This window comes from Cataglyphis hispanica, chromosome 4 (genome assembly GCF_021464435.1).
Source record: "Cataglyphis hispanica isolate Lineage 1 chromosome 4, ULB_Chis1_1.0, whole genome shotgun sequence".
In the NCBI taxonomy this organism is placed as follows: Eukaryota; Metazoa; Arthropoda; class Insecta; order Hymenoptera; family Formicidae; genus Cataglyphis; species Cataglyphis hispanica.
Genome location: NC_065957.1, coordinates 4,458,384 through 4,470,805, shown reverse-complemented (window position 1 = coordinate 4,470,805; position 12,422 = coordinate 4,458,384). Strand labels below are relative to the sequence as shown.

The window sequence follows — 12,422 nt, the reverse complement described above, 5'->3', positions numbered from 1 at the left end:
TAAAATCTTTTTATTCTCTCTTATCGGCGTTTACTCCTTTACTTACAAAGCGAAAAATACCATAACTTGTTCAGGAGTGCTGTGCTCGCTGTCGCAAATTATGCAATTTGCCAAATTTTGCATGTGATTAATTCGACGAATCTAATATCTTAAATTTATAAATAATTTATAAATTAAATATTTAAATCTTCTTGTTTACACGCGTTTACACACATATTTATAAAAGCCTCAGAGTGCGAGAAATTGATAGATTTCTGATAGCATTGACATAGCAATTATCTTAAAATAACAACGCTGACAAGTATCCCTTTGTTTGATATATCAAATGAAACAAAGCGGAACACATCAGGAACAGACACTTATTACACGCCAAACTTCTAGTTTGTAATGAAGCGTACGGATATGGGACATGCGGAATGCGCGTAGTGGAAAATGCATCTGACCATGCACGTTTGACCTATTTGTCACACCGCAGAATTACAAATTTAATCTAATTATGCATACTTTTGCTGCAGATTTAATCAAACTAAAACTAGATATGGCGATTATAATGTTACATAAGAATTTTTAAGAATGCAAATTAGTGAGCGGAAGTACATAAATCTCTATGTTAATATCGTACTTGATCAAATTAAAATATCTTTAGATTCAAGTCGATAAATTATACTTGAAAAATTCTTAAATTTTACAAAGGACAAAGAATTTTATAAACACACTCTTTACAGGACATAATTAAATTATGCAGGAATTAGCTTTCCCTCTTCTGTGCCTGCAATCCTTGCCCGTTGAAACTCTTCCTCCGTCATGGAGGCAGCAATCTAATTACAACAAGTAATTTTAATGCCAAGTTATACGAGAGAAACGAAATTGCACAAATACTTGGACGCGCGGCGTCAAGATAACGCGAAATGATAGGACGCGCAAAATTACGGCCACATCGTTCAATATCGCGCATCGGTCAGAAGGATTACCGAGGGGATTACATGTAAACTTTCATCGTTACGAACAAGCGTGTCACCTTGCTGGAATATGACGTAGCGTTACCTGTCCACGAATCGACGGTTAAAATTTATCATTGCGAAAGGAACAACTTGTCATTTTAATAGACTATTGACCCTGCGTGATATTGGTTTTCGTTGATTGATAGGGCTATATCCTTCCATTACTTACCAGAGAGTAATTATAACTTTCGCGATGTATGTGTCCTTTATGATCCGTAATTAGGAACAATGTTATTGCACTGCAAAGTTTCTCACAACGTTGTACTTTACAGCATTACATGTATAATTTAAAGCGTCTTACAAATTTCATAAAATAATTTTGTTCTTAGAACTTGATGTATTTGCAATGAAAAATTATAATTTAAAGCTGCTTCCTTCCTACAAAAATAATTATACGTGCGTAATTTTGTTCGTGCGAGAAGTTTTTAGACTTTAGGCTGCTGTCGAACTCGCCAGTCCCCCAGCCACCCTCCAACTTATACGCATTCCTCTAGTCCCCGTAATTGGATTTACGTCGGGTTTCAAGGTATGAGAAACTCCCCCAGACGCCGTCTTGCTTCAACGGAAAGGATCGCGGAAGCATCAGCAGGACCAGTACTAGTCCGATGAAAAATGAGCGACAAGACGAATGGTAGCATCTTCGGCGTTGGTAGCATCCTTGCCATAAGGCGATGTACGGAAACAAATGATCTTCCGGATGTATATTTATTACGTCGCCACCGTGCGACCCCCGATCATCGAAACCGCGCATCTTTACACGGAAGGAAACACGGAAGAAAAGGGATGAGATAAAGGAAGCACAGACTTCCCTCTTCAAGAGGCGTATAGTGAACGATACACCTCATCTCGACTTTCCGCGAAAAAGGATACCGGCTATTCTCTCGAGGAGCGAATGAAAAATATAACAATAATCAGATGACGTGTTTCGTTATTTAAAAGATTTTTTTCTTTGCGAGGTTAACTATTTGTTATGATTTAGCGAACAACATTATGAGATAAAATCAGTAAAGTAATTTTTTATTATAAATGTGACATTAGGTCCGAAAATTAGCGCAGACACGTCAAATTAGTGATTCCGACGGCAAATGTTTTCACAGATCCTATTATTCTAACTTGTGACCCGCACCAATGAATATCCGTATTATTCGAACGCCGATAAAACCCAAGAGAGAGAGAGAGAGAGCAAGAGATGAAAGAGGCCGTTTTGGGAGTTGATTTTCCCCGGATAACTGTAAAATTTATATTAGGTCACTTTAAGCGACACGTTCGTTCTCCGCGTCCCAATTAAGACAGTCTCGTCGCAATTAATGACAGCGAGGCAAATTACAGCTGAAACAGAGAATGCGATAATCAATGAGGATCATATTGTATAGTGGATCGATAATAAAACACCTTGGCAAATACTTCAATCTCTGCTGTGTCGGGCAGATTTTCCGTTTGCGGTTTCAGCTGCATCCCATTAGCATTAATGAAAGGCGGTAATAGTGATTTCGAACTTTTTTCATTATAAGCGCCAGCATCCGAATGTCTAATGGACACGCTCTTAATTAATGTTGTTTCACGCGATGTTCCATCCACGCGAATCTGTTTGTAAATTGTCGTCAAAGATTTCACAAGCTGTAGTAAAAAATCGTCTCTTTGTAAACGTGATAATACTATCGTGGCGCATATACAGCTTTGAGATTCACTTATGAGAGCATCGATCGCAATAAAGACGCATTGTGATGCATCGCGATATTACCGTATCTTCTTCTGAACATCGTTCAGAGGCCTTTCGAGAGCCTATAATGCTTTTTTAATGCAGCTTTTGACGTTATCTCTCTCATCCTATACTTCTATGCACACGTAACTATTTTAATCTTTCGAGTATCGACTTTTTTGTCAGACGCAACAATACGCAAATATATTATCTCATGTTATCGGGACCAAAATATATAAAAAAAACTTTTTCTCTTATCAAGTTAGAATAATTCATATACGTATAACGCCTGCCATTTGTAAATTGTACTCGCGCGAGCCTCTCTACGTCCTGGAATTCGTTACGTATCGCGTCTATATTTTATGCGTTTATATATTTCCGTCATAAACGATTAATATCGCGCAGGCGGAAATCATCGCTTCTGCGTAAACTCTCGCGAACAACGGTTTTACTCGGCGCAGCTGCCGATTCGCATTTACGAATCGGATTATACGATGAAACGCGCGGCACTGAAATCTCGAAGCCGGCTTTGCCACTCGCGTTGCACTCGATACGGTCTGCGCTCTTGTAGGGATCGCGAAACGCCCGTTTATGTTCGTTCCACGCGAGAGAAATCGTTGGAATACAATTAAAAACGGAGACCCGTTATTCTCTCAATTGAGAGAATAACGCAACGGTAAGTGCTCGCACCCCCGTCTAGATCATAAATCACGCGGATTCTTTTATGCGCCGCTTTTCGCCACTCTTTTATTCATGTACGGTACAGCGGCTGTATCTGTGTATATCGAATAATCATTAATTTATATTAAAATAAATACGTGTATCTGAGAAAATATTTTCGCTTCTTTCGAGACACAATATCGGATATACATTTTATTTAAGATAAGATAATGCATAAATGTTTACAAATATTTTAATCACTACGAACTAACGGATAATAACATATTAATAAACACTAATTAATATTTGTGTTGTATAAAAATCAATGTGTGTATAAAAATAAATGAAGAGAAAGTACTTGGAAGAGAAAGAAAAAAAGATTTAACTACAATATCGCAAGTATTGCAAAAGACATTTAATTTTCTATTCCGTTAAACTCCACCGTGCTGTCTTGATTGGATTGTAATAAATTAATAACGTTGTGTAAATCTTCCAAAATATATATTCCATACTGTACATTTTTCACGTTCACTAAATCCATCAATATATCTCCGCTATATTTTAATCGGTTTTCCAGATTGAATTTACAAAACTGTAATCACACAAAAGACATAATTGTAAAGGCGCATAAATAAATTTCGTTTGCGCTGTCAGTAATGTCAATTTGATTTCACTACTAATTCATGCGGTATATTAATAAGAAATAAATTGCGCACAAATTAATAAATATAAATTAAATTAGCTTCAGAGGGAGTCACACACATGTGTATTTAATCGATAAACAAATGTCATTGTCCGCTTAATATTCTTCAACCATTAGCAATGCACTCTAGCAATTGCAATAATCTAATAATAAATCAATCAAATTGCATATTAATTTAATCAAATAATGTTGATATTTATTTGATTTGCAACAAATCACATTGTTTCAAGAATAATAGACAAAGACGAGATAAATTTCGCAATATTTTGACAGGAAAATGACCAGTTAATCCGGCATTTTCAAAGCCAACATACACGTCTGATTCTTTACCTTTCTCATTCCATTCAGATGTGAACTGTGAAATCTGACAAAGAGACAAAAGCAGACGTTGATGAAGACATTTAGCTTCCTTTTCCGTTAACCCTGAGCGCTCCCTCATAATCGAATCAATAACGGATGGATGATCTTCTTTGTGGACGGGAACAAATCGGATCAGTCATGAAGTTCCGACTTTAAAGATGTGTAACAATGAAAAATTATTTGTCGTAATTGCCGATGCAACACACACACACTGATTTATGTGCGTTTTAAAATATTACAACTTCTCAAATATATAAATTGTATAAATATAAAAATGAGAGAATATGGAAAACAATTATAAGATAGATAAACAAAAGAAATGGAGTTGATTTCTTGACTGACTGAGATTAATTTGAAAGAGCATTTTTCGAATGCATTGTTAATAATTAAAAAATTGCTTGTATTTTCCATCTTCTTTCTCAATTCTTTAGTTCAAAACCTCGTTATTATTTCTTATATCGACAATGTATTATCATCTTATATCTCCTTTGATCTTTCACTTCTCTTATCTTCTCTTCGTTATGAAGATTATTGCAAAATTGCATGGAGAGTAAAAATGAATAGGTTTTCAATTTCCGTGATCTCGCAGGTTTATACGGCGGAAGACAATCTACTTTTAGTTATGTATCTAAAGAGAACAAGAGATGAACTTTCTGTGGTTGTGTAAAATCTGATAATCTTGTGTCTCTCTACGCAAGCTCGTATTGGATATCCGGGCTTTCGACAGTCACGAAGAAAATCAGGGATTGACCTCGGTGGACTTCGGGATCGTAAGAAAGCGCCGTTACGCGCTAGCCGAGAGCTATGTCGGTCGTTTACAGACCCCAAAGATTCTCTATCAAACGACTCTTCAGGGTTACGTAAGAGATTGGAGAAAAAGAGAGAGAGAGAGAGAGAGAGAGAGAGAGAGGAAAAGACAGAAAACGAGAATTATGATTATTCTATATTCTCTGCTTTAGTTTTATAAATTTCTGCCAACAAAAATATACACGCATCTCATTACAAGGCTGTCTGTTATTGCAATATTGTTATAATGAAATATAAGTCTACAAGAAAAAAAATATATATACATTAAATAAAAAAAAAAAAATATTTTACTAATAAACTTATATTCTATATGACATCCGATTAATATTTTGTGTTACTTTCAAAGGATGTACATTTTGCAAAAGAGAGAAATAATTCTAAATTTACATGAGCCATAAGATAATACATAAAGTGCAACGAAGAAATGATGTCAGGATAAAATACCGCGGGTTCCTTGCCCACAACTTTCCAACACTGTGTCGTTTTCGCGAAGCCACCTGCTCACCATTACAGTATAATTGTACCTTTTGTGTTTCAAGTATCCGTAAAATTTCTGAGTGCTTCGCAACCTCTCTCTCGAGCAAAACCTTCGCGCGGTTACAAAGCGTGCGAAATAAAGGGTCAAAAGGTTACCCGGCTACAACTTTATCTTGCGCCCTCTTTATTCTTTCGCGCTTGTTCCGTTTCTCTGAATTCTCCACAGAATTTTTCCTCTTTAATCGATCTCCACCGTATGCGCGAGCTATGTGATACGAATATCCGTTCATCCGGCATACTTAGTATTATCGAATAATTAATAGGAAAAACCTGAGCCTATTATTCTCTTGAATATCGTTCATTTTGTGACGTTTTTCTCTATCATTAATCTTTCTTTCTCTGCTTTTTTAATTACAGCACATACCAGCACGAACCAAGCTCAACTGCTTTTCGTCCCTTGAAAAATCCCAATTATTTTAAGTATTGATTCTTTTTTTACGATATTTCAATAAATATTACTTTTTATTTTTAATATTACTTATTACTTGTCATTTGGTATTGACTTCAACCGTACAGAATTTTTTTTTTACGAGTGCGACAATATCATGCTCCAAAGTGCTTTAAATATGTTCATTTTGATATGTATATTTTGTGGAAATGTATCTGCTAAATGATACCAATAAGTAATTAATATTAAACGTAACGAAGGATATATTTCTTTTCCTTTCTCTCTCTCTTTCTCGTGAAATTCGATATTAGAAAGAAATAAAATGCTTGATATTAAAACTAAATGTTCAATATCTTTATCAAGGAATCATGGATAACATCGTGTTGTAAATATTAATTATAATTGGAAATTTGAAATTATTTAATAAGTATTTTGATAATAAGGTTTGCAATGTATATGAAAACTTTACAATTTTTTTTACATCGTGCGCATAATAAAAGCATTATAAAGAATGAGATTTTTTTCTGCCGCGATAATTAAAGATATGCAATTTTGTTTAATTAACGTGTATTTTTATACAAATCATGTTATTAATGTATAAAAAATTTTTTAAATATATATATATAAAAGATAAAGGAAAAGAGAAAAGCATTCTTCTGAATAAAAACTTATTTTAAACTATAATATTTGTTACAAGGGAAACATGATTAAATAAATACACGCACACACACACACATGATGGCTACACATATATATAAATGTGATGGCATTTAAAAACCCAATATTTTTTATTCTAAACATGTAGAAAGAGAACAGCAGAGATGACAATTGGCAAAGCAAATACGCGAATTTATTTGAACGTGGCGTATTCGTGTTTCCCGTTGTTTTCAACAAGAATCTCGCGTTTTCATGAGAAACCCATTACAGCCGCACTATTCAAACTGGATGTCGGCGGCTTACGTCGGAAAATCTTGGTGAGATTGTATCTTGGAAAACATAGTTCAAATCTTTATCCATGTGCATTCTATATAGCTAAAAATGCGAATCTCTCGCAACTTAAAAGCTAATCAATGTACATACATTCTATGCGCGACAACATAAATATCAAACGTTTTAATGCAAACATTATTACGTTAATATTATATTGGCACACCAAAAAAAAAAAATTATGCAAATAAGAAACTTGCACATTGCTTCCTTATCATTTTATTTCGCTCACAAAGCTTAAATTTCTTAAAGCAACCATCTTTTCCATCAATTTTAACTTTCTCCGATCCTCATGAACTATTCTTTAATAATATTCTTTTATGTAACCCGATATCTAAAAATTTGCAAAAGTTAGAGCGTGTCCAAACATTTTTCAAAAAATTCAAATTTTTATGAAAAATAAACCCTTTCACCGATCCTTACCAAATTCAATATCAATCATCCTTTAACGATACTGCATCTATTCTAAAAAATTTAGCACGGTATTTCAAAAATTGTGGAAGTTAGACATTGTACAATGTACAGTCCTTACATACATACAGACATTTTAAAAAAATATGATTTTTCGACATTGAAACATTCTAAACACATTGGCATAGAAAACTGGAAAAAAAATTTTGTCACGAAAACACAGCTTTTTCTATAAAAAAAAAAAAAAATTTCATTAACTGTATAATTTAAAAGTGAAGAGAATTAATCTAATGAGATTTGTTTAACGATATGTTTCAGAGGAGATAATAGCCAATCTGCCTCCTTTACGAATTCCGCGTTTGAGGCATCACCGTGTCACAGACTGGGATCCCTATTTCGAGAATGCGGACGGCCAGGGTATCAATGGCCCGCAAAATGTGGCGTTGCATCTCGGTGCGACCGCTTTTCTCGATTGTCGCGTCGCGATGCTCGCTGGAAAGAAGGTAATATCAACCTAACCCACGAATCGATTAATATTATTTTGAGAGTGATTAGAGAGCGAAAATATATTTAAATATATAACTTACATTCATTCTTCACTGTCCTAACATATGCTATGGCTAATAGTCATTTTACTTGTCTCTAACATGACGACATTGTCTGGTCTGATAAATATTTACTGTAATTATTGCGTCGCGTATTAATATTATCAGTTCAAATTGTGATCGATAAATATCGCGAATTCTGCAGGTCATGTGGATACGACGCAACACCGAGTGGGCATCCCTCCTAACTCTTGGTAATACTACTCACACATCGGATTCAAGGTACAGCATGAGCTTTCAATATCCAAACAATTGGAGATTAGCCATCACCGGTGTGCGAAGGGAAGATCATGGCGTATATGTCTGTCAAGTGAATACGCATCCGCCGAGAATGCTGGTCACGAACGTCACTGTTCTTGGTAATACCATGTGCTTTTATGAGGGAATAAAATATCCCGGGCAAGGGTACAAAAAAAAAATGTATATGTTAATATTATTATACACAGAGTGTCTCGGAAGTAAATGTCAAAACTTTGAAAGCCTTCTTTTAAAGGATCAATAAATTAAAAGAAAAATCCTTTAGCGATTTACTCGTTTTTGCTTTATTTTGGAAAAAATGCAAAAAGAGGAAACAATATTTAAGAAATATTTTACAAAAATCGTATAAGTACAGAAATGATTTAAAATCAATATGCATGTTGCAATACAACATAATACAACTTTGAACAGTAGGAAAAAGTAATATTTCGTCTAAATTTTTTTATTTGATGCTCATAATGTCTTTTACTTTTATTTGTATTCAAACATTATCGTAGCTCATTGCTTTTATTGCAAATATTGCTTCGATTTATCGATTAATTACCCATTTTTGTCGGCTACGATCTATGTTAAAAAACAAAATAGTCTTGAGATCATTTATTGCACTCGCGAAATATTTAGCAATATACATCTGGGTAATAGCAATTAAACATTTATGCAGACAAAATTGTATGGAATATATTAACATGAATGTAAACACGAAACTACTATGACGCAAACGTTACGTAAAAAATATTTAATTAAAAATCAGAATTTTGGAATGAATAAAGAGAAATATAATAAATTTTTTATATTATACATAATAAATTCTAATATTATGACTTGCATGCCAGAGGATAGTTTAATGACAAGTTCATGTAAATATTTTTTTAATTTTATATTTGATAATTTAATTAAAAAATTTTTCTTATTTATGACAATATTTGTATTCATTTAACATAAATTATAGATAAAATAAATTATAGAATTCTAGCAGTTGATAGCATTACAGGTTACACATTTGACATATAATTTTGATTTGAATTTTATTTGTGTCCTCCGGATGCTTTTGAGTGATATATTACCAAGCATTGGCGTAATCCGGCGACGTCGGTAGCTGCGAGATGCATATATTGTTTTCTATTTCAAGAGCACAAATCCGAATGTATGTCGTGAATTGTCGGCTGCGTTGCGGCTCATCTAAAGGGAACGGTGTCGCGAATTTTAATTCCGCCCCCGTAAAGATTCAATTACCATGAGAAAATCTTACGGCATACCGCAAGCGGAAGTAAGCCAGCCGCAGTTGTATCACGTAGTACGTCTCGTTGCACACAATGGTGACTTTATTTATCTAACTTTCCTCGCATCTGCAAATACGTTTGCGCATACTAATCTCGCCGTGCGTGCTACCCACGGGAATCTCCAGCCGTATCATTTCACAACAATTTTTAATCATCGAAATGTGAAGATGTTGATCACTTAAATATTTAAAATGCGAGAAACGAAATGCAGAGATGTAAGAAACCGACGGCGAGAAAATTTTTCTCGCTTAGTGTCAAAATGATATTCGTAATATTTAATATTGAAATATTATATTAATAAACATTTAATTATTTGTTTTATTAAAATTAATTATACATATATTATATTAAATATTTTAAAAACATAAAGCTTTTTTATCCATTAAAAAAAAATTAATATTTATATTTTTTGTGCCGAGTCTGCATTTTACAATACAAACAATGCTTTTTACATTTTTAATAATTAAATTACGCAAATCTATTTAAATTCAATCACAATGAAGAAATAAAAAAATGCAAAAGAAATGAGAAAAGAATGCTTTTTCATCGATTATTTATTAGATATTATTAAGTGATATGTCTTTTTAGCACCGGATATTAGAATTATTGACGAAGCGAAACATGAGTTGCGGGACCGATATTACAAGACCGGAAGTGGTATTGAGCTGGCGTGTGTCGTCCGACCATCTTGCCCCGACTCGAGAGTACCGTATCCCGTCTGGCGGAAAAATGGCGAGACGTTACCGGATCACGTCAACGTTTATCACATTAATGGGTGAGCATATATCGCAAGTGACGATGGATCGAACGGGGCTTCCGCGAGATGGATATACGGCTGAGTCTCGATTTGCATGTGTATGTGTTACATGCGCATCGTATATTGTCTACAAACGGGTGTACATATCGTTGCTCTTATCCTCTCGTAATACGTCGGGCATTTACCTTCTAAACCCCGTAGGGCGTACGCGTTGACGAGCAACCGTACAAGCTTTGTGCAAAATACGGTCGTTACGATTGATCCTTTCTCGAGACAACTTACAACAACGATATATCCCTTTTTCGGTTCCTCAGACAGACATTTTTCTCTGAATCTTATCTTTTACGAGTGACGCAGATAGCGTAGAAATGTCAAACTCGATTAATATTCAAGAATTATTTGTGCCAGCATATTGTATAAAAATATCCCATTAAAAAATAATACTAATATGGAGGGGAAAAGTGGAGAAAGAAAATTACTAAAACACTCTTAGTTTAAGAGAAGGAAATTAACGCGGAGTCTTCCAAGAGTGAGACAGTGAACATTGATAGATCATCTATCAAGAGTACTCCAATATCGCAATTATACTTTCGAGTTTATTTTCTTTCTTCCATCACCCCCAAACGTATACTCGCACTTACTTTTTGCGATGTTATTTCACTCGGCTTCTTAGCGAGACTCCCGTGTTATTATAATATCGTGCGTATATATTGTTATTCCCCCTCCTTATCTCATTAAGATACTAGAATACCACGCGTTGCGTTAGTGACAAGGACAATGCTCTTATCTTGTTTATATTTGAATGTATCAAAATAAACTAAACATTTCGGGTGCTCCGCACATACAAGTTGAAAGATAAATAATGTCTTATAATATTGCGAATTATAGCGCTTGAATTTATGACTTTATTAAGTTTATATATCATTAAATTAAATGTATTGTATATCTTATATTTATTTTATATTATATTATTTATATACTTTTATACATTATTTTATCTTTATATTATTCATATTAATGCATTTTTACTTTCTATTAAAATTCAGCAGACAAAAGTTAATATTATATAAATATCACACAAACGTACAACATTGTATAATATAACCGGATTTTTCAGATCGAGCGAGGACGTGGTGACGAGGCTCTATATCGAACGAGCGAAAAAGACTGATAGCGGCGAATATACGTGCTCAGTAAGCCAATTCAGCACGATCGCGGTACACATTCATGTCCTAAATGGTAAATTAAATAGAATTTATCGAATAAAATTAGAGAGCGGACACATATAAACGTTATATATACTCTCAACGTTACGAATATTTATATATATATATATATATATATATATATATATATATACATTTCCTAAATAAATATCTTTAAAATGTACATATAATATGTCTAAATATAGTGTGTTTGTAATTTTAGTAAAATGTTTTATATAATCTTTAAAACATTTATAAGAAAAAAGAAACTGTTACCGATGTAATGTTATTTTAATATAATTTTAACAAAACGCACACATAGGTACGCATAATGATATCATAAATTTTGATTGATAAAATGTTAATATCTTATTATCCGTCTGTCAAATCTTATTACAGGTGAAAAACAAGCTGCTGTTCATCATGATCAGTGGAATGCAGCCTGTATCAATTGTCACGCAATTATTACTGAGTTCTGCGCTCTGTTCATCAATTTTCTTTTTTACATGTGGCAAAGTTATTATTATTCTGTATAAAGCATTCTTTATTATAACTGCCATTATTATAAGTTTGTATTTTATAAAACACACACACACACGCACTGTTTGTACCAAATATTTTCTGTCTTTCGATGATACTTTCGTAATATCTTTTTCGACAATGTATTTTGATGTCAATATGTATTTTTGTTTAATATACAATAATATTATAAATGCACCCTGTTAAATAAATCTGTGTCAGTATTATATGAGAGTATAAATGAA

At 33.6% G+C, this 12,422-nt stretch overlaps 1 protein-coding gene across 2 annotated transcripts in view; it reads left to right on the top strand.

Moving 5' to 3' along the window:
• LOC126848720 (zwei Ig domain protein zig-8-like) overlaps positions 1 to 12,422 on the top strand; it is a 22,955-nt gene extending 10,533 nt beyond the window's left edge. For both annotated transcript variants that reach the window (XM_050589826.1, XM_050589825.1), the window contains exons 3-7: positions 7,872 to 8,056; positions 8,304 to 8,517; positions 10,285 to 10,471; positions 11,571 to 11,692; positions 12,058 to 12,422. In XM_050589826.1, coding sequence (XP_050445783.1) covers positions 7,872 to 8,056; positions 8,304 to 8,517; positions 10,285 to 10,471; positions 11,571 to 11,692; positions 12,058 to 12,194 — 845 coding nt within the window. In that variant the 3' untranslated portion in view covers positions 12,195 to 12,422. The remainder of the gene's footprint in view (positions 1 to 7,871; positions 8,057 to 8,303; positions 8,518 to 10,284; positions 10,472 to 11,570; positions 11,693 to 12,057) is intronic.